The sequence below is a fragment of the Choloepus didactylus genome, chromosome 14, assembly GCF_015220235.1.
Source record: "Choloepus didactylus isolate mChoDid1 chromosome 14, mChoDid1.pri, whole genome shotgun sequence".
NCBI classification, from domain to species: Eukaryota; Metazoa; Chordata; class Mammalia; order Pilosa; family Megalonychidae; genus Choloepus; species Choloepus didactylus.
This window is the reverse complement of record NC_051320.1, coordinates 2354354-2378162: the sequence shown is the minus strand read 5'-3', so window position 1 is coordinate 2378162 and position 23809 is coordinate 2354354. Positions and strand designations below refer to the sequence as shown.

General features: G+C 40.9%; 1 protein-coding gene across 1 annotated transcript; it reads right to left on the bottom strand.

Annotated features, from left to right (window-relative positions):
• Positions 1-489: 489 nt before the first annotated feature.
• LOC119509273 (serine/threonine-protein phosphatase 4 regulatory subunit 3A-like) lies at positions 490-23095 on the bottom strand. The gene is made up of 2 exons (XM_037803206.1): positions 22154-23095; positions 490-610 (listed from the first exon to the last, which is right to left on the bottom strand). The coding sequence occupies exons 1-2, from the start codon at positions 23066-23068 to the stop codon at positions 581-583; spliced, it is 945 nt and encodes a 314-aa protein (XP_037659134.1). The 5' UTR covers positions 23069-23095; the 3' UTR covers positions 490-580.
• Between the last annotated feature and the right edge of the window lie 714 nt (positions 23096-23809).

The window sequence follows — 23809 nt, the reverse complement described above, 5'->3', positions numbered from 1 at the left end:
ACTTGTGTTTTCCTTCAGTAAGCCAAAGAAGGGTGGCTGACCCTTCCAAGTTATCTCACATAAAATAAACTGATGACCATGATTTTTTTTTGTTTCAATGAGGAATGAGAAATTCAGCATCTCATTTAAATTAACACTGGAAATGAAATAAAAATTGCAACCCCCAGGCTTTACTAGAAACCAGAAGTTAATATAATATTGAAGTCAGGTACTTGCTAATTACAACAAAAATACTGACCCTAACCAACTGGTTAATATTTTCTCCCTTTTATACAGAAATTCCATCTCCATCTGACCTCCTCCAAATAATCCATCCCTACTCTACTGTCTGAAAAAGTGTCATCAGATTAGACCTTAATAGTGTCCACCTGGGCCTCCTCAATCACTGGAAAGGGCCTCTCTTGGGGATTGGCTTGTGTTGCAGGAAGGTGAGATTTCTTCACACTCTAGTTCTCAATCTTCAGAGGGAGAACTAGAACAGACTCTAGAGGTCCCTGTAAACTTTGAGCTGCCTCCAATCTGGGAGCTGGACCTGGTGCCAGAGTTGAAACTGCAGGAATCTCTTGCTCAGTGGTTGGTTTTAGGCCAGGCACTGGAGCTGGTGGTAGAGCTGCAAGAAGAGAAAAGTTAACCCAGGAAACCTCCATCCCATTGCCTTTTCTAAGACATAAAAGATCCTGCTGCCATTGAGAAGCCCAAGCCCAAACACCTCCCCTTTCCCCCAGGAAATCCTCTGAGACTGCAGCACAGCAGATGAGTGTCTGAGGTTACTGGTTTTTGCTCCTGGCACAAAACCAACCTCTGGTGGCTCTTCCCTCTCTCCTGTCCCTCACCCCCAGGCTCTCCCAGCACCTGCTCAAAGACACCAACTCCCAATACTGCTCACCCTCTGACTCTGAGGACTTCAGACACTCATGCTGGGTAAGGAGAAGCTGTGCAACCTGTTCCAGCTCTGTGCCAGGCAGATTCACCCTTATGTAAGGCACAGGCACATTGAGGCAGGGAAAGTCTGGGGAGCTGACAGAAATCCCCTGAGAATTTGTATAACCAAATGCTCAGAATGAAGTGGATGGCCCTGGGGGTAGTCAGGCAGGAAAGAGAGTCAGATGCCTGGCCTTTCCTTCCACACCGCTCTCCCACAGCAACCCTATATTCACTGCGTCCCTGTGCCTGAGCCTGAACTTCAACAGGCCAGCCCCTCCACACACCCCCACACCCCAACCACACTCTCATGTCCTGACCTTGATGTGCCTGGTCACTGCATGGAGAGCTAGCAGTCTTGATTTTAGGGAGCTCTGGATCACTAGTCTAACCCTGCCTTTCTTCAGGGAAGTCCAAGAGACTTCTCTGTTTTTCTTGATCCCTCTCCCCAGAGGAATACCACATCTGTAAGTGTGGGAAGGGGCTGTTTCTGCTCTGTTCCCTGTAATGAGCAACACAACCATTGATGTGGGGACAAGTGGAGTCTGTACCCATGCCTCAGCTTTCCCACGGACCACTTTGCTCCTCAGTGTTTAGATCAAGCTTGAAGATCCTGTATTATCATGCATGGTAAGTATGGGTTTCTTCTACCCACCGATACTTTGCTCCTTAGTGGTGGGAACAAAGACTTGTCCTGCCCTAATGCAGCTGTGTTCTGTCTACTGAAGTTAGCAGATTTGTCAGTGGTTTGCTTACTAAATCTCCCTTTCTGAGACCAGAGTTGGGAGGGCTGAGTTGGGTCATCAGATCTTGGATTGGATTCCAGTGGGGATGGGTTCTCTCAATGGCTGGCCCTGAGATCCAAGCATCACCTTTCCTTCCAAGGGCACAGATGGTGCCATGACAGCTCTCCTTGAAAACTTTCCTCCTATGGGGGAAGCCCCAGTCCTCAGACTTCTAGTGCAAATTATTGTATGTGTAGGGACCAAGATACAGCCCAGCCCCTCCCATGCCACAGACTCCCACCGCTTTGTGGAAACAAGAGTGCCTCATACTTGACCCAAAGTCTACTCACATGTTTAATTTGTCCAAGGGTCCACCATCCCCTTCAGTATATGGGGGGATGCATCCATATATAGAGGAGGACATGTGGAATTACATCTAATTTACTGTGCACACTATGTGCTCATGAACAATATCGTTACTCTCTGGCTCCCCAACTAGAATGGTACCTAAGAGACAGAAGTCTTTGTTTCTTTTGCTCATTGAATTATGCTAAATTCCTAGAGAAGTACCTGCAAATAAAAGGCATCAGTATATATTTGTGAAATGAATGTGCCCCACCAACGCTTTCCCAGAAGACTGAGAGGACCTCAGTCACCTCTGCCAATCACCAGGGACCCCATTCTAGCTACGCCAAGGATAAGAAGCCCCTAGATGGAACCTCAAATCTCCTTTACAAATGTGAAGGTAGGTTTGGCCATGGCCATGGGGTTAGGGAGGTTTGAGTGAGTGTGCTTCTACATAGAAGAGAGGAAAAAAATAAATATGAACAACCACAGAACCTCCAGCAGCCCCTAACCCAGAGCAAGGCCCCAGGTGAATATTTTCCATGTTTTATCCCATTTAATCCTTACATTAACCCTATATGTTTTGTCCTCTCTCCATCCCACTTCTCAAAGGAGCCAACTGAGGCTTAGAGATTTGAAGTGAGTTTCCCAAGACACCCTGATCTATGTGACATTTTCAGGGCTGTGGAGGGTTGTGCTCACCGTGTGAAGAACAGGCCCAGGACCTGCTGGGTGATGGCCCACTCTCTGTAGCTATGCAGGAATTTGGTGGTGGAAGAGAAGTCCTACCCTTGAAGGCAGGCACCAAGGACTCTACCAACTTCTCCAGTCTGCCTGATTTGAATTTCTCCACTGGACTAGTCTTGTGTAAATTCACAGGTAACTCATATTCACACTAAAGTTTGGATAAAGGAGGGACATGTGATTCCAATTGGCTTTTGACCCCAGATTGCAAAAGTTAAAACAATGATAGCATTTATGGGTGAGAGGATTCAGGGAAATATCCATCATCACTGGCTGCTGATGGAAACTTAACTGAGAAGGCCCCTTTTCATCTGTCTCTAATTATTAAAACTTTAAATGTGCATATCTTTAGCCCAGTAATTCCATTCCTGGGGTCAGTCAATAATGGGTGTGTAAATAGCAGTAGAATATTAAGGGAAAACATGCTGTTCCCTTCAGCACTGCTGAACTGAAAACAGAAGGGAATCACATCAAGCTCCATCAGCAGCAAGAGGCTGAATCTCTGTGATAACAGGCTTCCCTTCTGGAAATTATGCAGTCTGGTACCTGAGCCGGAGGCCTCACAGTGAAGCGTTCCATGGGATGACAAGATACACAGATAGTTGCATTATTCCCTCAGCTTTCTGTTTTGTAAAGACAGTCCTAATAAACATGATGATTAGTAAGTTTGGAATAGGTGTGTAAGGATAGGCAAGCAGGATGCTACATGGTACACCTATGGTTGGATAGTTAAAACACTCATGATCCAACATGATTTGAAAAAGCTAAAAAAGTCCCTTTTCTGATACTACTACAGATAAAGGAAAAGTGGCTTTGTACCTGACCAAGGCTGGGGCTTGCACTGACAATGGTGGAATGATGTCATCCCTGATCACTTTGGAAGTCAGAATGTGGACAAATAGGGAAATTCCTGGAAGGGATCCAGGGTACAGTTAGGGAGCCCTCCTTGTCTCTCTTTTGACTCTGTGTGTAGAGACAGCTCTGCATCTACTCTCACATCCAGCCTGCATTGGCCCTTGTTGGCAGTGGGGTGCACCTGCTGTTTGCATGGGTAGTTGGTTTAGATGGTTCTGTCATCCTGCTTCACAACAATTTCTTGAGTAGAGCTCTGAGAAGAGTATCCAGCAGCCAGCCCAGAAGGCATCAGGGCACTGCCTGGACATTGCCAAAGAGAGATGACCCTACAAGATGTCCTTCTACCAAGATTAGAGACTGAATCCTATCTCCAGATAACACTGGCCCATGAGGAAAGGAGATGATGGTTGTCTATTCACATCTGGGCAGATGCTCACCACATCAGCACTCCCTTTACCAGCAGGCCAGCCATGATCTGGGTTTGAATATTATTGCCCCAGTGTGATTCCATCCTCACCAAAGCCTGCTCCTGCTCAGGGCCTGTCCACCATTTAAGTCACTCCTCCTGGCCGCCCAGACAGGATTACAAGTGTTCACCTGGTCTTTATTCACCTGCCCTATGGCACCCTGAGTTACCTTTGGGTGTCTTCTACTAAATGGCCAGAAAGTTTCTTGGGGAGTGTTTAGCCAAAGCCTACAGCATTGTAAAAGACTCTTACTTTGGGTTTTCCTTAGGTGAGAGCCTTGGGAAGTAGGCAAACAAGAAAACATCTTGCTGACTTGGGCATAACTGCTCAACTGAGCTAGATAGGTGTTGTCTTTTGAATGTGGGTGCCTGGTTATTAGGGTTCCAAGTTCTGTTGGGTTATATCTTCCAAGAAGTGAGGTCACTTCCTGGGTCTTTTGACCTGTGCCCTTTCTTGGATAAAACCTAACCTCAAGCCCCTCTAGCCTACTGACTCTTCACCTTCCTCTACCATGTCATCTGTTTAACTCTGCAGTTACACCAACACAGTCTATTCAGGCCCTGGGAAGGCCTTGGAAATATAAGACCCCAGTATGAGGATACAGAGCTGAGCTTATACCTGGATCCTTCTGTCAGGTCTTTGATCCTAGAAAAGTCATTGTGCCTCTTGGGCTTCCTTAGTCTCCCCACCTGAAACATGATGATCCTTCTAGTATGTACTTCGTAGGGAATTCAGCAGATGTGTATGCAATGGTCTCTATAAAACCTATGGGCTTGTATCACAGGTACCTAATACATGAACTTAGAGACGGATAAATTATAAGAAGGAAAGAGGCAGCAGGGAGATAAACCCAAACAGGCTGGTTCTGGTGATGTGATCATGGAAATGTTATTTCCATTCTTGGCTTCATTTTCCAGGCTAAAACATGGTCACTTGATATTCAATTAAATCCAATATTGTCATCCTCTGGCTTAAAACTCTTCAATAGCTACCCTATATTTAGGGTAAGATTAAGTGCCTCATTTTAGTTTATGTGATGGAAAACTTCTAAAACCTTCTAAATGGCTTCCAAGGAGCTCTGCCTCCTGAGATGCACATACTTGTCTAATACCCTCTTGCATGTGAACTGGAGTTAGTGACACTCTTCTAATCAATAGAATATGGCCAAAGAGATGGCATATCACTTCCAAGACTTATATAGAAAATATCTGTGACTTTTGTCTTGCTAGTTCTTTTATGTTGTCTCTCTCTCTCTCTCTCTTCCATTCTCTCTTATCCCTCACAGTGGGAAAAACAAGCTCTGATGTTATTGCTTTCCTATGCAATGGCCTGAAAAACAGACAAAAATGACTCAGGCTATCAGCCCAAATTGAATCTTGCCTGTAACACATGAGTGATTTGGAGGCAGAACCTTCCCCAGGTGAGCCTCAGCTAAAATCACAGCCTCAGCCTTGGGGGAGACGTTGATACAAAATAACATAGCTAAGCCTTGCCTTAATGCCTTGTTCACAGAAACTAGGAGCTAATAATATATGTTATTGTAAGCCACTATATTTGGGTGTGATGTTGTCACACTCTAAAAGATTAATAATACAATCTGCCAAGCTCCTGGATCTGACATCACCTTTCTAACTCCCTTACCACCTTTACTTCAAGCTAGCTCCAGCCACACTGCCTGCTTTGCTAACCTCCTTTCTGAGCAAACTCGGTTCTACTTCTGGGTCTCTATACTTGTGTGACTTCTCACTGGCACCCTGTTTCCAGACTTCTACAGGTCTGGCTCTTGCTGTGGAGCTTTGATGGTGCATTGTGGAAACACAAGCTCCTGGGCATATGTGAAATTTTCACCAAAGGGCAAAGCATGAGGAGTCCAGAAGGGCAAATAAGCTCTTTATTTCTTGCACAGCACAAACAGTCCAAGGGAGTAGGGAAGAAATCTTATGAGATCTGGTTTCCTGGGGTGGATAAAACTGCTCAGTGGGGGTAAGTAGATGGCAGCACCACACACCCACTTTTTGTAAGAGAAAAGAGACAAATCTATAGTGTTTGAGTGTTGTTTTTATCCACCTCAGTGGTAGGAGGTCCTGCCTCTAAGAATTCCTGTCTTGATTAGCATCTGGGGCTGCCTGTTTCTAGTTTCCAGGGTTTAAAGTCTGTCCAGGCCTTTTCATTATACTTACAATCTCTCTCAGGTTGTGGAATGGAAACAGCACAATAGAAGAGGAGGTGGGGGTAGCTGAGGCCAGAGGATGGCCATGACATCCCCAGAGAAGGAGGTGTGGGTAGGTGAGGTCTGAGTGATAAGCACTTAAGAGGTGTTTTGACTTCCTGAACACCTGCTATTCTTTCTGGCCACAGAAAATGGTTACTTCAATGAGCCCTTTCAGATCCACACACCTAGTGGCCCCTAGTCTTATTTTGCAGCCCCCTCCTTTATTTTCACCCTAGCACTTCTTGTTTTCTTTCAAATGTATTTCTTCTACTGCTTTTGTCCATCCCCACCTCCAAGCTCTGAACTCCTAGATAACAAGGACAAAGTCACGGCAACTGGGATAGGGTAAGTAGTCAGGACAAAGTTGCTGATTAGATAAATGAGATGATCACAGAGACTTTCTACCAGTCTCTGACCAGCTTAGACTTTGGATATGAGTGTGCATGAGAGGATTTTTAAATCTGAAGCAGGGGGACAGCCACAATGACCTCTGAATGACTCTCAACTAGCTCCAGTTGCTCCATCAAAGCACAGAGGGCACATCTGTCAGAAGAGGCTGCCTCCTCCCTGCTATCCAGAGCTAGAACTGAAGCCTCAGACAGGAAGGCCACAAAATTGGTGTCAACAATACAGCACATCTCTGGGGCCCCAGGGGAGGGGAGCAATAAAACATTACTTGACGTTCCATGTGTGATGACAGGGACCTGGAAAGCCTTTCTTTCCTGCTTTGCCCTGAACTGATGTGGTGATTCCAGTTCCCTCACAATGCATCCTCACCTCTGTTAGGATAACAATTCCAGCCACAGTTGCAAAGAATAAACCATGGCACCAATGAAGATGCTTTTGGCTCTGAATGCCATACTCATTGTCCAGGGCTCTGCCACGTTCCACTCATCCCCACATCCATAATCCCCCTGTCCCTTAAGCTGCTCTCTAGCCAGAATGACTTTCATGAAATAGAAGTGTTTTCCATGGGCAGCAGAAAAGCACAATGGTTCACTGATGGAGAACCAAAGCAAAAGTCACTTCTCTGAGCTCAGAGAATATTTGGACTCACCCACTTCCAGCATCCAAATCTGCAGTTACTTCCTCCACTGAAGTCTTGAACCCATCAAAGTCATCCATAAGGGTTCGAAATAACTTCTTTCCAAAGATCTGTTAATGTTGATATTTTAAACCCCTCCCATGCATCATAAATATTCTTAATGGCATCTAAAATATTGAGTCCTTTCCAGAAGGTTTCAAATTAACTTTGCCCAAATCCATCGGAGGAATCACTATCTATGGCAGCTGAAGTCTGATAAATGTTTTCTTAAATAATAAGACTTGAAAGCCAAAATTCCTCCTTGATCCATGGGATACAATATGATTGTGTTAGCAGGCATGAAAACAATATTTATCTCATTCTAAATCTCCATCAGAGCTCTTGGTCACCAGGTGCATTGCCAATGAGCAGTAATATTTTGAAATGAATCCCTTTTCTGGGCAGTAGATCTCAACAGTGGGTCTAAAACACAGTCATACTTTTTTGTGCTTTACTTTATTGCACTTTAAAGATATTGCACTTTTTACAGATTGAAAGTCTGTTGCAACCCTGGGTCATCCAAGTCTGTCAACATCATTTTTCCAACATCATGTACTCACTTCATGTCTTTGTGTCACATTTTAATTAAGGCGTGTATATTGTTTTTTGTTTTAAAGGCATAATGCTATTGCACAATTAATAGACCGCAGTATAATCCAAACATAACTTTTATTTGCACTGGGATGCCAAAAAATGCATGTGTCTCACTTTATTGCAATATTTGCTTTATTGTGGTAGCCTGGAATGGAACCCGCAATGTCTCTTAGGCATGCTTGTATTCAGTAAACCATCTGTGTGCTCACATCTGTCATTTACAGAGCAGAGGCAGAGTAGATTAGGGCATAATTCTCTAAGGGCCCTAGGATTTTCAGAGTAGTAAATGAGCATTACCCTCTAATGAGAGAGTCAGTCTTTCAAAGACTTGAAGCTAAGCATTTTCTCCTCCCTAGCCATGACAGCTCTAGAGGGCATCCTCTTCCAACAGAAGACTGTTTCACTTACATTGAAAATCTGTTTTTAAGAATAGACACCTTCATCTAAAATCCTAGATAGATATTCTGGGTATCTCATTGCAGCAGTTACATCAGCACTGGCTGTTTCACCTTGCACTTTTATATTATGTACATGGTTTTTTTCCTTAAACCTCATGATCCAACCTGTGCTAGCTTCATACCTTTCTTTCATTTCCTCACCTCTTTCAGACTTCAGAGAAATGAAGAGAGTTTGGGCCTTGCTCTTGATTAGGCTTTGGTTTTTGAGTATATTGTGACTGGCCTGAGCTTCTATGCAGGGCACTAAAACTTTCTCCATATCAGCAAAAAAGGCATTTCACTTTCTTTTCATTTGTGTATTCACTGGAGACAGCATGTTTAATTTCCTTCAAGAACTTTTTTCTGCATTCACAACTTGGCTAATTTTTTGGTGCAAGAGGTCTAGCTTTCAGCCTATCTCAAATTTCAATGTGCTTTCCTCACTAACCTAAATCATTTCTATCTTTTAATTTAAGTTGGGACACTTGTGGCACATTTGTTCACTTGAGCACTCAGACACCATTGTAGGGCTACTGACCTAATTCCAGTATTCTTGTATCTTAGGGAATAGGGGCCTGAGGAGAGAGAAAAGGAATAGGGAATGACTGGGAGGTACTTCTATCTGTTAAAAATGAGGAGACTGATGCATGCAACTACATGGATCACCTTGAGGACTCTATGATGAGTGAAATAAGCCAGACACAAAAGGAAATGATCTCACTGATATGAATTAAATATCATGAGAAACTCATAGAGTCATAATCTACAATATAGATTACCAACACATAGATTGTGGATAGAGAATGGGGAGTTGACGCTTAGTTTTTACAGCATCAACTGTACAGGTTTGGAAGCAGATGGTAGTGATGTTTGCATATTATTGTGAGCATAATTAACAGCACTGAATTATATTGGTGAATGTGGTTAAAAGAGGAATCTTATGTCTTATATATTACTAGAATAAAAATTAAAAGATAAAGCATAGAACTGTATAACACCATGAACCCTTTTGTAGATGATGGACTATAATTTCAGTACAAGTGCAAGAATGTTCTCTCATGAATTATAACAAATATATCCCACTAATATAAGGTGTTAATAATAGTGTGGTATATGGAAAAAATAAACATAATCTAAATTATGGATGATTGTTAATAGTACTATTTTTAATAATTTCAATCAATTGTAACAGAGGTAACTAATATTAAAAAATTAGTATAATTGTAAAAAATTGCTAATATCAACAATGAATGTTCCACATTAATGCAAGGTGGTGGTGTGATGGTGAATGGAATTCTGAATTTTAGACACTGTTGCTCTGTAACCTACAACTTCTCCAATAATAAAATAAAAGAATCACAAAAATGTGAGGGGAAAAGTTACAATGCAGGATTATCAGCAATGGGCATGGAGAAAATTTTAAGTGTTCATGGAGTATGAAAAGAGCATCTAGTATTTAATTTTGAGATGTTCCAATATTGTTTTTGTATAGTTATTTGCAGAGGAAAAGGGGAAGGAATGATTAATTTGAAGACAGTCACAGACCAAGATATCAGAGAATGTGAGTTAACAAAATGAGTTTATGGTTCAATTTTTTGGTTCCAAATAAGGATTAATTTGTAAGGAGATCATTGGTGGTGCTAGCAAGAGTCAGTTATGAGGAAATAACTGCTGATCTGTGTAAGTCAAAGGGCTTGGTTGGTGGTAGGAAACAGTAACTGCACTTTTAGTTTTATTGTGAAGGGAAGAACAGGAGATCAGGAAATTTAGAGAAAATTGGTTCAGAGAAGTTCATGACAAAAAAAATGAGTTTAAATTATGAGAAGATGGACTGTGAAAGGAGGGAGAGAGATTTTGGGTAAAGGAAATTAAATTTATAATCAATAATACAGTTCTTAACAAAACAAGAGAGACAGCGTTCAGTTGGAGACACTGGATTTAGAAAGAGGTAGCATAACTTTTCAATTTAATAAAAGAGAAAGAGTAGCCAATCTGTATGAATTCAGGGATATCTGAAGATATTATGGTATTTTGGTGTAATTTGGCAAATTACATAATCCATCTGCTTAGTAGAAGTCAATTAGATCTGTTAAAATGAGGGGAAATGTGAGAATTCATGATATTTGAAAGGCATGGAGAAAGTTTTAAGTGTTTATGGAGTATGAAAGAATGGTTTAACTAGCAAGACATAGTAGAGTTGCCAGATGTATTTGAAAACCACTAGGAGTTATGACAACATTTAGACAAGGACAAATATCCTAGTCATGTGCTGTATTAGTCATGGAAAAATGCAAGTATGTGGAGTCAGTGACTATTGGGGTTTTCATGGGTGGATGTGGTAAATTGTCATGGGGACATAAAAAAAATAGGTTGGTCTTGAGAAGTATATGTTGATACCACTTACTGTGGATTATGCTGGGCAATAAAAATGGAGAGAGAGAGGGGCTGATGTTTGGCAAGGGGCATCAGTGTGCTGGAGGTTCCTATGTAGAAAGAGTATCTGGGCATTGGGAGTAATTGTCTGAACAAACTAGGCAAGAGATTGTGATCACAGGATGTGACCTTGATTGATTGATGCAAGAGGTGACATTCCAGCTAAAATCTAGAAGTGGTATGTAACTCCCGAGGAATTTTAGCTTGGCAGACAATCAGAGCAAAATTCTAATTTTTGCTGTGTCATTTTCTAATCATGTAATTTCTTTGCATTACTAAAGTTTTCTGAAACTCTGAGTATGTCATTTATTAAATTGCTAAATAAACCATTATCAGAAGGATCAGTTCAAGTATTAAATAAACAAATTTATGTAAATATTCAAGAACAGAGTCACATTTAATACTTTATTTTTCTACACCTCAGATACAAATGGATGGATTAATTCTGCTGTTAATGACATATTATCATTACTTGATATGCATTTAATTATTAACGGTGATTGATGGAATAATTTACAGTTTATAGATGATTTGTGCTTTCACACACATACACACTCACACATATACAAAGGGAACACGAAAGAGAAATGAAGGGATGTTGCCACTAAAGATGGGTAATAAGGACCAGATTTCAACAGCTGCTTTTCTAAAATATCAGATGGAACAATCATATATCCTCCTGAACCCCTTCCCTGTATAGATTCTGAGCCTCCTAGCCTTATGAGGATTGTGGGACATGGTAGAAACCTTGTGGCCGATGTGCTTCTGCTACATTCTGATGCAGAGCATATACTTTTTTAAAATTTTTTCTTCATTAGAGAAGTTGGGGGGTCTACAAAAAAATCATATATAAAATACAGAATTCCCATACACCACCCTATTATTAATATCTTGCATTGGTGTGGAACATTTGTTAAAATTGATGATAGCACATTTTTACAATTGTACTTAGTCCATGTTTAACTTAGGGTTCATTTTTCATGTGGTGTAGTTCCATGAATTTTTTTTTTTTTTTTTTTTTTGCCAATTAGGTGATGAGTTTGAATGCCTAAATTGAATATTATAAATGTTGGTTTCATGCTGTGAATATTTCTTGACACGTATTGCATGTTTATTTTTACACTAGGTGAGAAATTCATCCACCCTTCTCTTTAGTACCTTGATCACAAGAATTTTTGGAGTTTAAAGAGGAAAAGATGAACTTTCCAAAAAAATAGGTAAGTTCCCATCTAACACTAATAAAACATTGTCCTGGCCAAAAATAATTTTTGGAATTTTGCTTACTTTTATAGATTCATCTACAGCATAAAACTATAAAAATACCATAGTAATTTTATTTTTATTTTTTACATTTTTTTAAATATTCATTTTGAGATATATTCACATACCACACAGTCATACAAAACAAATCGTACATTTGATTGTTCACAGTACCATTTCATTGTTGTACATTCATCACCAAAATCAATCCCTGATACCTTCATTAGCACACACACAAAAATAACAATAATAATAATTAAAGTGAAAAGAGCAATTAAAGTAAAAAAAGAACACTGGGTGCCTTTGTCTGTCTGTCTGTTTTCTTCCCCTATTTTTCTACTCATCCATCCAAAAACTAGATAAAGGGGAGTGTGGTCCTTATGGCTTTCCCAATCCCATTGTCACCCCTCATAAGCTACATTTTTATACAATCGTCTTCAAGATTCATGGGTTCTGGGCTGTAGTTTGATAGTTTCAGGTATCTACCACCAGCCACCCCAATTCATTAGAACCTAAAAAGGGTTGTCTATATTGTGCGTAAGAGTGCCCACCAGAGTGACCTCTTGGCTCCTTCTGGAATCTCTCTGCCACTGAAGCTTATTTCATTTCCTTTCACATCCACCTTTTGGTCAAGAAGATGTTCTCCATCCCACGATGCCGGGTCTAGATTCATCCCCGGGAGTCATATTCCACGTTGCCAGGGAGATTCACTCCCCTGGGTGTCTGATCCCACATAGGGGGGAGGGCAGTGATTTCACCTGTCAAGTTGGCTTAGCTAGAGAGAGAGGGCCACATCTGAGCAACAAAGAGGCATTCGGGAGGAGGCTCTTAGGCACAATTATAGGGAGGCCTAGCCTCTCCTTTGCAGCAACAGTCTTCCCAAGGGCAAATCCTGTGGTAGAGGGCTCAACCCATCAAACCACCAGTCCCCTATGTCTGTGGGCTTGTTAGCAACCATCGAGGTGGGGCAGACCAATACCCCTGCATCCTCCACCAGCTCCTCAAGAGGGCTCTGCGTATTTTTTCCTTGTTTTTTTTTTTTTTAAACTTTTTTTAAATCAACTGTATGAAAAATAAAAAAATTTTAAAAAACATACAATAAAAGAACATTCCAAAGAGACCATAACAAGGGAGTAAGAAAAAGACAACTAACCTAAGATAACTACTTTACTTCCAATATGTTCCTACTCTACCCCAAGAAAGTAACCTAATATAGCAACATTTCTGTGAACTTGTTCCTTCTATACCCATCAGAAATTAACAGACCATAGTCATTCCTGGACATTCACAAAACGTTAAATTTACCCACGATAGCTTATCTGTTCTTATTGGATTATTGTTCCCCCATCCTTAATTGCTCTCTATCACTAGTTCCCCTACATTCTATATTATAAACCATTTGTTTTACTTTTTTCAAAGTTCACCTTAGTGGTAGCATATATTTCTCTTTTTGTGCCTGGCTTATTTTGCTCAGCATTATGTCTTCAAGGTTCATCCATGTTGTCATATGTTTCACGACATCGTTCCTCCTTACTGCCTTGTAGTATTTCATCGTGTGTATTACCACATTTTCTTTATCCACTCATCTGTTGAAGGACATTTGGGTTGTTTCCATCTCTTGGCAATTGTGAATAATGCTGCTATGAACACTGGCGTGCAGATATCTGTTCGTGTCACTGCTTTCCGACCTTCCGGGTATATACTGAGAAGAGCAATTGCTGGATTGAAGGGTAACTCTATATCTAGTTTTCTAAGAAAGTGCCAGACTGACTTCCAGAGTGGCTGAACCATTATACAGTCCCACCAACAATGAATAAGAGTTCCAATTTCTCCATATCCCCTCCAGCATTTGTAGTTTCCTGTTTGTTTAATGGCAGCCAGTCTAATTGGTGTGAGATGGTATCTCATTGTGGTCTTAATTTGCATCTCTCTGCTAGCTAGTGAAGCTGAACATTTTTTCATGTGTTTCTTGGCCATTTGTATTTCCTCTTCAGAGAACTGTCTTTTCATATCTTTTGGCCATTTTATAATTGGGCTGTCTGTACTATCGTCATTGAGTTGCAGGATTTCTTTATATATGCAAGATATCAGGTCTTTTGTCAGATACATGGTTTCCAAAAATTTTTTTCCATTGAGTTGGCTGCCTCTTTACCTTTTTGAGAAATTCCTTTGAGGTACAGAAACTTCTAAGTTTGAGGAGTTTCCATTTATCTATTTTTTCTTTTGTTGCTTGCGCTTTGAGTGTAAAGTCTAGGAAGCGGCCGCCTAATACAAGGTTTTGAAGATGTTTTCCTACATTATCTTCTAGGAGTTTTATGGTACTTTCTTTTATATTGAGATCTTTGATCCATTTTGAGTTAATTTTTGTGTAGGGTGTGAGGTAGGGGTCCTCTTTCATTCTTTTGGCTATCCAACCCTCCCAGCCCCATTTGTTGAAAAGACCATTATGACCCAGTTCAGTGAATTTGGGGGCCTTATCAAAGATCAGTCAGCCATAGATCTGGGGGTCTATCTCCGAATTCTCAATTTGATTCCATTGATCTATATGTCTATCTTTGTGCCAGTACCATGTTGTTTTGACAAGTGGCTTTATAATAAGCTTCGAAGTCAGGGAGTGTAAGTCCTCCCACTTGGTTTTTCTTTTTTAGAGTGTCTTTAGCAATTCGAGGCATCTTCACTTTCCAAATAAATTTGATAACTAGCTTTTCCAGGTCTGCAAAGTAGGTTGTTGGAATTTTGTTTGGGATTGCATTGAATCTGTATATTAGTTTGGGTAGATCTTAATGACATTTAGCCTTCCTATCCATGAACATGGAATATTTTTCCATCTTTTAAGGTCCCCTTCTATTTCTTTTAATAGAGTTATGTAGTTTTCTTTGTATAGGTCTTTTACATCTTTGGTTAAGTTTATTCATTCAATAATAGGATCATTTTAGGAACCATAGGGCATGTTTCCCTTTTTAAAGAAGTTACATCATTTTTTTTAAGTGAAGCCTACTCGATAGCAACTTTTCTTGCTTTAATCTGTGTGTCAATCACGAGAAATATAGAAGTTAGATTTTCTTGTGCACATTTATAGATTTTTTTTCCTGGGTTACCTTACACTTATGTGTGCCACACATTGAGAGAATATCACACTAATAACTCTGGAAGTGATCATCATTGGGAGGCTGAGTCCACAGGGCTGGGTAAGCAGGAAGCCCCCTTCTCTGACTGCCACATCATCAGGCTATGCTTACTCCTGACTGTGGGAGCTACTTGTGCAGAAATGAATGGTTGTTCAGCCTTTTCTCCTTTTTAAAAAGACATTGCATTCACCCATGACATCTGAATTTCAGCCTCTAGTTCCAACTAGACATCCATTTTGACTTGTATTCTGGCAAAATAAGTAATGATGAATTTGAAGGCCCCCTCAAGTCTAAAGAAAAATGAACTGAATGATTGAACAGGGGGCTATTTTGCCCACTTGTAAAGACAGTGATGTAAATGAATGTATTTATCAATCACTATATCTTAATATGGCTTTCTCATTGTTTTCATATTTTAATATGTTTTATATAATTTTCCAATTTTAGTAGAATTGTTTAATAAGCATTAACCAGTAAAAGAGAATGTAGTAGACATGTAATTATTATTTTGTGCTTTTGAAAACTCTGAACTTTGAATTCTCTAATTGTTCAATTTGCTTTAAATTGAACTCCCTGAATTCCCCCCACCCCACCTTTTTCCCTATATCCTTTAAAGTATTTATGTGTCTCTAATGCTTTATGTTTCTGTAGAATTTGAGGCTGGAAACTATACCATCAGAGGGAGGTTCTTGACCAGACTCCTAATTTATTCTGCATCTTTAAAGAAATCAGTGTAAAGCAACCCTAGAAAATGGTGCCTTAGTTGCCTCTTGTTTCCTTTTTAATTTTCCTTCCCTTTTTCCTTCTTCCATTCATCACATCCATCCAAAATTAAAGCAAGGTGATGAAGTGAGGACTGTTCAAGTTAAAGAGCAAGGCTAGAATGTCCTGGTGCCGAAGAAAGTGCTGTGCAGTGGCCCAATCCCCAAATCTGGTTGTGCAGGAAATGACTGGAGAAGAGTTTTCTCCCTGCAGTCCAAGGATGCAAGCATTCTTGTTTCCTGCCCTACCTTCCCTTTGCTCCATCTCACTGGCTCTCTCTTCTTCCTCTTTCCTCCCTCCCTCTCTTTTCTCTCTGCCTCTCTTGGGAGCAAGCATTCATGCTGACTGCAGAACACTCAGCAGTTAGATGGAGTTGGTTCCCAGTGAAAAGACAGAGATGGCAAGCTCTTTTAGCATTTAGGGTTTGAATTTCTTAATTGTTTACATTGGGCACCTCCTGGGTGTGGGTCTTTGACCCTCGTTTACAGAGGATGGATTCTGCAGTGCTCCAGATCAAGAGCTGCCCTTGCCTATCTTCCATGTGGCTTATTTCAAATCCATTGATGATGAGGAAGAGAATGATGAATGAAGCAGGTGATCACAGTCTTCTGCACAGGATGATCCATGGACTCTCTGCTTTCTGGCAGGTATGTGGTTGTCCCTGGGACCCTGGAGAAGATTTCAGAGTGCCTTTTGAATGACTTGCACTTGGATGAAATCCAGGACAAAGAAACAAGTAATGCACGGGTGTCTCTTGCTTTCAGACTCACAGCTGCTGATCTTTAGCAGCAAGGCTGCCTGGCCAGGGCATGTGGAAATAGCATATGCTTTGTGTGCCTCCCCATTTGCCTTGTGTTGTTTTGTTTTAATCCAGTAAATGGATACAGGTGGATCCCAAGCAGCTGCCTGGAATATACAAAGGAAATGATAAAAAGGCAATTCTGTTCTCTTTGGCAAATTTTACCCAATCTCACCTAAATGTTGGCAGGAGATCAACATTCAATATTTCAGTGTTCACTGTGAAGAAATACAGTAGGTGGCTGTTAGGATGCATTCACCTGCAGGAAGTGCTGAGCTGGGGGAGCTGCCTCCCTGCTGAAATGTCAACAATTAATGAAGCAACTCAGCAGCTACTTGCTTAGCAGTAACTTCTGCCTTTTATTCCAAGTGGCTTATAAACTACCAGCTCAGATCAAGCCCTGGTGTGCAGAATATGATACTCATAGCTTTTCAGACCAAGAAATTGTAATTCCCTGAAGCCTTATTCATCAGTCTCCTTGCCCTTTTTTATTCAATCTGTGTGGAAATAACTTTTTTCATCTGCACACTCTTTGAAACACTGTATTCCATTTAAAAGTTACCCATAGTTCCTTTATTGCAGTCATGATTGAATCATTTTGCTACTTTAAAATCTGTTTACATATTTCCCACATCTTTATTTCCTTTAATGCTCTTTATAATGCAACATAGACCCAGACATTAATTACATTCTGAAAAAAAGCTACTGAGAGGCAAGGAAACTCCTGCTCCTACTTAAGCAGTGATTTCACAATCCTCCTTCATGGTCAAAAACTAAGGGCTTACCCCAAACCAAAACAATCTGCAATTGCCTTTCATTGATGTAGTCAATATACTGCAAACTGGTATACATCACAGGTGCTATGGTGGTAACAAAAAGTGCATTTGAGCCAAGGGATCAGCTGCAGGACTCATGCTACACTCTGAGGCCTATTCACTATAATGTTATTGTGCAACTCTGAAAAGTCAAATACCTTATTTTGCATATGTTGAAAAAACATCAGTTTTCATCTATATGCATACACAAAAAAAATAAGCTAAAAAATCAGATTCTTGTAGCACTTGTGTTGTTTATGGATATATACAGGTTAATATTTTGTGTATGAGAGCACTATTCTCATATTTTTTATCAGATCTGATCAGCCTGGACCTGGGCATAAATTTCCGTGTGTTGATTACCAGATTACTTTACACAGGCATTTGGTCTAGAATACAGGCCAGTTGTCTGTCACGGAAAGGACACCTTTAAATACTGATAGAGGTTTGAAGGGATTGAATGCTTTCTTCATTTTAAAATAACATAATTCTATAGGACATTGTGTCTAGGTAACCTTAATAAAGTTTGACATTATTAAAGCCAATACTAGGCCCAAGTTGATTTCTTTATCACTTCCTTTCTAATTATTACTAGTTTGTTTTCTTTTAAGCTTTGGGAGAAATGGACCAAATGCTCACTAATCCATTCCAGCTATTTAACACTGGGAATGAATGATCACTTGCAGTACTTTTACTACTACCCACAGTTGCCTACTGTTGGGAAATGGAGGTACACATGGTACACAGACATGATACTTCTCAGTTACACCAACCCTGGGATCACATATTCACCTTCAGCCATATCTCTGAGAGCAAAGAGAAGCAGGGCTCAGGGACTTGGCCCCCACTGCACCCCACAGCAGGACAGGAGGGGCCAGTCGGGGTCAACCTCACCTGATTCCCACTCATTTCCTTAAAGTTACAGGAGGACACAGATTTTCATTTGGACATTTGAGGGGAAAAATGGTAACTCCTTTTCCTCCAATCAAAGGACAATTTCCTGGGAAAACCAACACTGGACAGTGATTGATGTGTGCCTAATAGGGCATGTGGCAAAGTGGAAGTCAAATGTAGTTCCTCAAAAGTTAAAAGTACAGCAAAATAGAACAGAAAAGCCACCATGTGTTTTCATTGACAAAATTAAAAGAAATATAATTAATATAAAATAAGTTTCAGTTTCAGATTGAGGAAAAATGATTAATTGTTCTAGTTTGAACACTCAATAGATCTGATGGTTAAAGGCACTGAGTCATTTTGTCACTGAAGGAAGTGAATTGTACTTCTTTAATCTTGGTCAGGAGGGCAGCCCTCATTATAAAAGGCCTGTGTGTGTAAAAGCCTAATAGACTTTCACAAATAGTACGGAAGACAAATGGAGGAAAATGAGAAGGGGCTGCAGTAGAAGTATGCAGCAGTGCTTCTATGTCCTTGAGCACCCCTTTTAGGGAGATGGAAAACTATAGGACCAGGTGGAGCCCTATGGCGGGCCTCCACATGGTCCCTGATGGCAGAAGGGAGAAAGGCTAGGTGGGAGTTAAAAATGATCCTAGAGGCTGGAGCCTGTCATGGATGCTCAATTCCTACATTCCCGTCCCACCAGAGGCAAGGGAAGATGCTTGATGAAGAGATGCAAGTAATTTCCAATGTCTTTCCCACAAAAGTCACTTAGTTGTAAAACTGTAGGTGCAGGGCCCCGGGCTACCACACTACAAGTTGAAGTGATTAGGAATTGATGATAATAGGTGAATGGAAGACAGTTTACTTAAATAAATGGAACAGGAAGGAGAATGCCAGGGTATATGAAATAATTATATATTGAAATAATATAATGCATTTCTGGTGCTCCTGAGTCATGAATAGAATAGCAAATAGCTAAGCAATTCATACAGCGTACTATCACCAAATCAAGCTGAGTTTTAAAAATGAAAATAACTTTAAAGATGCTTAAGAGCAACCACACTAGTTTCTCTAAATGACTTGGGTCCATGTAAAAGCTACAATTATTATTTTCACAATCTCCTAGGAGCAAAACTTTCCTCTCTTGTGGTACCTGACACAAAGGGTCATCAAGTGAATATTTGTGGAATGAATGAATGGACAAGTGAATGGGTTTTTAACCTCTTAAATACAAGATAAATGGAAAATGTGGGTAGAAAGCAGATAAAACAAAACAAAACAAAACCCAAGCAAGCATTTGGTTCTTCCTATTCAGTGAGCTTTGAAATCTTCATTCATCTATGCTAATATTCCTCTGGTATACTAAATTGGCAATAACACTCCCCAGGAGTAAGTAGCCATGAAGTTTAGTGTAATCTAAATTTTTAAAATATCCCTTCCTTTATTTCATTACCCTTCATTATTGAAAACGGAAAAAATTATTTGAATTTGGTAACTGGATATTTATTTGTGAGCCCAGAATGTGGTTGAAGCTGGTTTTAAGTATTTCCTTTTTCTTTCAAAGTTCAGGTTCTGACTTCAAACATTTGAAGTGGTAGAGAAGAATCAAGCAGTTTCTGCAGCCCTATTTTTCATCTCTCCAGAAACAGGGCACATATCATTGGGCATTCCCAAGCTGGGAGAATTACAAAGAAACAAGAAAAATAGAAGGAATTGTGAGTAGAGGAGCTGGAGGGGTAGAGGAGCAAGCTGTGCCCCTGCCTTGGTCTAGAGTGGCTGCTGCTCCTATTTAATGATTTCACCACTCTGGAAAAACTAATGTATGTTTTGCTTAGAGTTGCTTTTTCTGGGAATAGTGATTTTTATTTCAAAACTGGGGAGATAAATATCAGATGGATATGTAGAGACAAACCTTCTTACTGATTTTTCTTTCTAAATTTGCATTATGATAGGGTTACCTCAGGGAAAACACAAAAAAGAGACGTGCTATTTTCTCTCCTCTTTCTTCTTGTTATTTTTCCCAACTCTCATGTCTTTATTTTTTACTTATCTGTTTGAGGAAAAGGAACTTATTTTCAAAGGTTCCAAGTAAACCAAGCAAACAGAGAGAAGAGGATAGATGGTTTCAACATGCAATGGCAGGTGAAGCCTCTCATATGATCCTCATAGTCCTGACCTGATCTCTTCAAGGTGTGATGATTGATTTTCTCCATGAGGTTACATTTAGTGTCTTCTGTCAAAGTGTACTCAGGGTGGAAGTGTCTGCACAGTCTGCTTTGAGCACTTCATGGATGCCTCAGTGTTGGTGGTATGCTGTCAGCAGCACATAGTTGAGAATGCTATAGAGGCTGTGAATCCCTCACTATTCTAAGGAGGCAACACTCTCTGTGAAAATGTGACACAGAACCATAGAATTCTGGATCTAGTGGAGACACTAGAATTCATGTAGACAACCTCCAGAATCTTACTGTCATTTTACTGAAATTAGCATCACTCAGCCATTGTACAAAGAGTTGGAATATTTGGCTTAAATTTGTGTTATTTCATATTACTGCTACATTTTTTGAGTTGCATTGAGTAGCTAGAATGCTGAAGTGGTATTAATCTTGGTATCCAAGGCTTAGAGGCCATCACTGGTGACAATTTAAGTGTGTTCATAGCCTTGTCCAATTGCTAAACTTTTTTTTTTTTTTTAAATTCATATTTATTGAGATACATTCACATACCATGCAGTCATACAAAACAAAGCGTACATTCAATTGTTTACAGTACCATTATGTAGTTGTGCATTCATCACCAAAATTAATTTTTGACATTTTCATTACCACACACACACACAAATAAGAATAAAAATTAAAGTGAAAAAGAACAATTAAAGTAAAAAAGAACACTGGGTGCCTTTTTTTTTTCCTTTCCCCATTTTTCTACTCATCCATCCATAAACTAGACAAAGGGGTGTGTGGCCCATATTGGCCCTCATTTCTAAATTTAACAAATCTAGGTTTCAAATAGGTATTTCATTCGTAGACCTGAGGTGAAGTCTTATGAGGTAGTATCTTCTAAGTCATATCACATTATCTGTTTTTCTTATATCATGGGTATTAGAGAAACAAAAGAAAAAGACACGGAGGTGTGCAACAAATCTTTGCAATATGTAAACAACTATTTCAGTCAGAATAGGCCAATTTATGTACTATGGGATAATACAGTGCGAGGTTCAAGCAATTAATAGGTATTTAATCAGGACTTCATTATCTTATTACCTGGGATTTCTATAAATATAAGCATTTATATCTACCCTGAATATCATGTCTCTTGACTCTTCTATTTTATTTTGCTCTTCCAATCTATCTATTCTATGCCAACTGACAGAGCAATAACTCTAAAATTCTGTATTCAGTAATTTCATTTAGATCATCCTCTTATAATTTCTGCAAGCCAGACTTCTTAATTACACTTACCTTCCCTACCCCAAACACAACTTTCTGGTCTCATAGCATTATGTATGATAATCTCTTGTAATATCACCAGAATATATGACTTAAGATACAAACATAATTAAAACTGAATTTAGGTTTTTAAAATGATTCCTGTTGGAGATAATTAGCAATTTAAATGGTATCAATCAAGTAGGGTATTTTTTTAAGAAGGAAAAAAAGAAATGCTCTAACTCACCTGCAACATACCAACAATTTCCACCTTATTGAAAAAGATAAAAGAGTGAAGTGTTGATAACATATTTTCTTCAAAGACTGAAGGGGTAGGTAGAACCATATCTTGTATGTACTGAACTCTGTATGTCTGATGAATTTTTTGTTTCAGCTCTGGATCTGATATGGGAATCACTTCTTTAAACTTGGCTGTTTTTGTTAGAAATTCCCTGTGTTTTCGTGGTTGCGATAAAGCAGGATCATATTCTAAGCATCCAATGACGTCCATTATACATTCCTCAGAGAACATAACTTCAAATAGAGCAGTTCGATTCAAGAGGAAGATATCTTTGATAATTTCATACAAGTGGTGCAGTCCTTCAATATTTTCCAAATCCTCACACACATGAAAAAGCTCTAAGAGCTTTTTAATATAACCCTCATTTTCCAGTGCTAGTGAAAGTTTTTCACGACGAAGAGGGGAAGGTAAAGATGATGCCACAAGTTCTGCAATTTCTTCCAGGTGACTTAATTCACATGATGGCAATTCTGAACCTGGTGATGACATATCATCAAAACGCTCCTCTTCAGATTCATCCACAAGGTCCTGAGTGATACCCACTGAAGGGTCCTTTCCTTGAACCTGACATATTTTTTCCCAAATTTCATCACATCCAGCTTTTTCTTGAAAGCTAAGGGCCAAGTCATAATTTTCTGCTTCAGACCACACAATCAAAGTGTCCTGTTGTTTCTGGTATGCAGTGTTAGGATTGATTTTGGACTCTAAAAGCAGAGAACCGTCGCTCTCGGCCCTGACAAGCAGGGACATGCCCTTCAGCCGCTCCACGTAGCCCGACGACACATGCCCGGTGCCTCGGTCGTCCCACTGCCGGTCCTCGTTGAGGGTGTAAACCTTCACCCGCCGCCGGGTGTCGGTCATCGTGCCGCCCGGGGGCCGGGCCGGGGCCCCGCCGGAGTGGCCCGGGGTTCGGGGGAGGCGGGAGGGCGCCCGCAAGCCGACCGCTCCCCGGCCTCACTGCCGCCACTGGCCGCCGCGGGGCCGAGCCGCCGTCCGCATGGCCCGCTCCCGGGACCGAGCTTTGGGCCGCCGCCTTTCCTCGCCTCCGGCTCCTTGACACTATTGTCCAGGCCTGGCGAGCCCCGCCGCCCCGAGAAGGGGAGGCAGCGCTGCGCGCGGCCCTTTCCCCGCCGCGCTAAGAACTCGGGGCGCGGGTCACCGTCTTGCTCCCGCCTTCGCCATGAACTCTGCGAAGTCGCTTCCCGCGTCGCAGACGCCTCCTCAGGCCGCCACCGCCGCCATGTTTTCGTTCCTCATACCTGGCTCTGCCACCGCAGTCGGTGGCTCCGCTCCGCTCCTCCTGCTTAAAATGTCCTAACCCGACGGGCGCCTAGCTCCTGCTGCTACTGCTATCACTGCTCGTTAGATTCCGAGGGCCCGCAGCGGCCGGAGCACTCCTGGCTGTTGGAAGTCCCTTCCCTTCGCTGCCGCCACCACCTCTTCCGTCTTCCTCAGAAAGCCAAAGCCGCCGCCATCTTGGTTCGCCCCTCAGTAGCGGCGCGCGGGGCCTCCCAGGCAGCAGCTGCAGGGGCTACCCGTTAGCCCCACCATTTAAAGAGAGAGAAGCGAGGCTGAGCTCCTCGCTGCGGCGGAGGCCCCGGA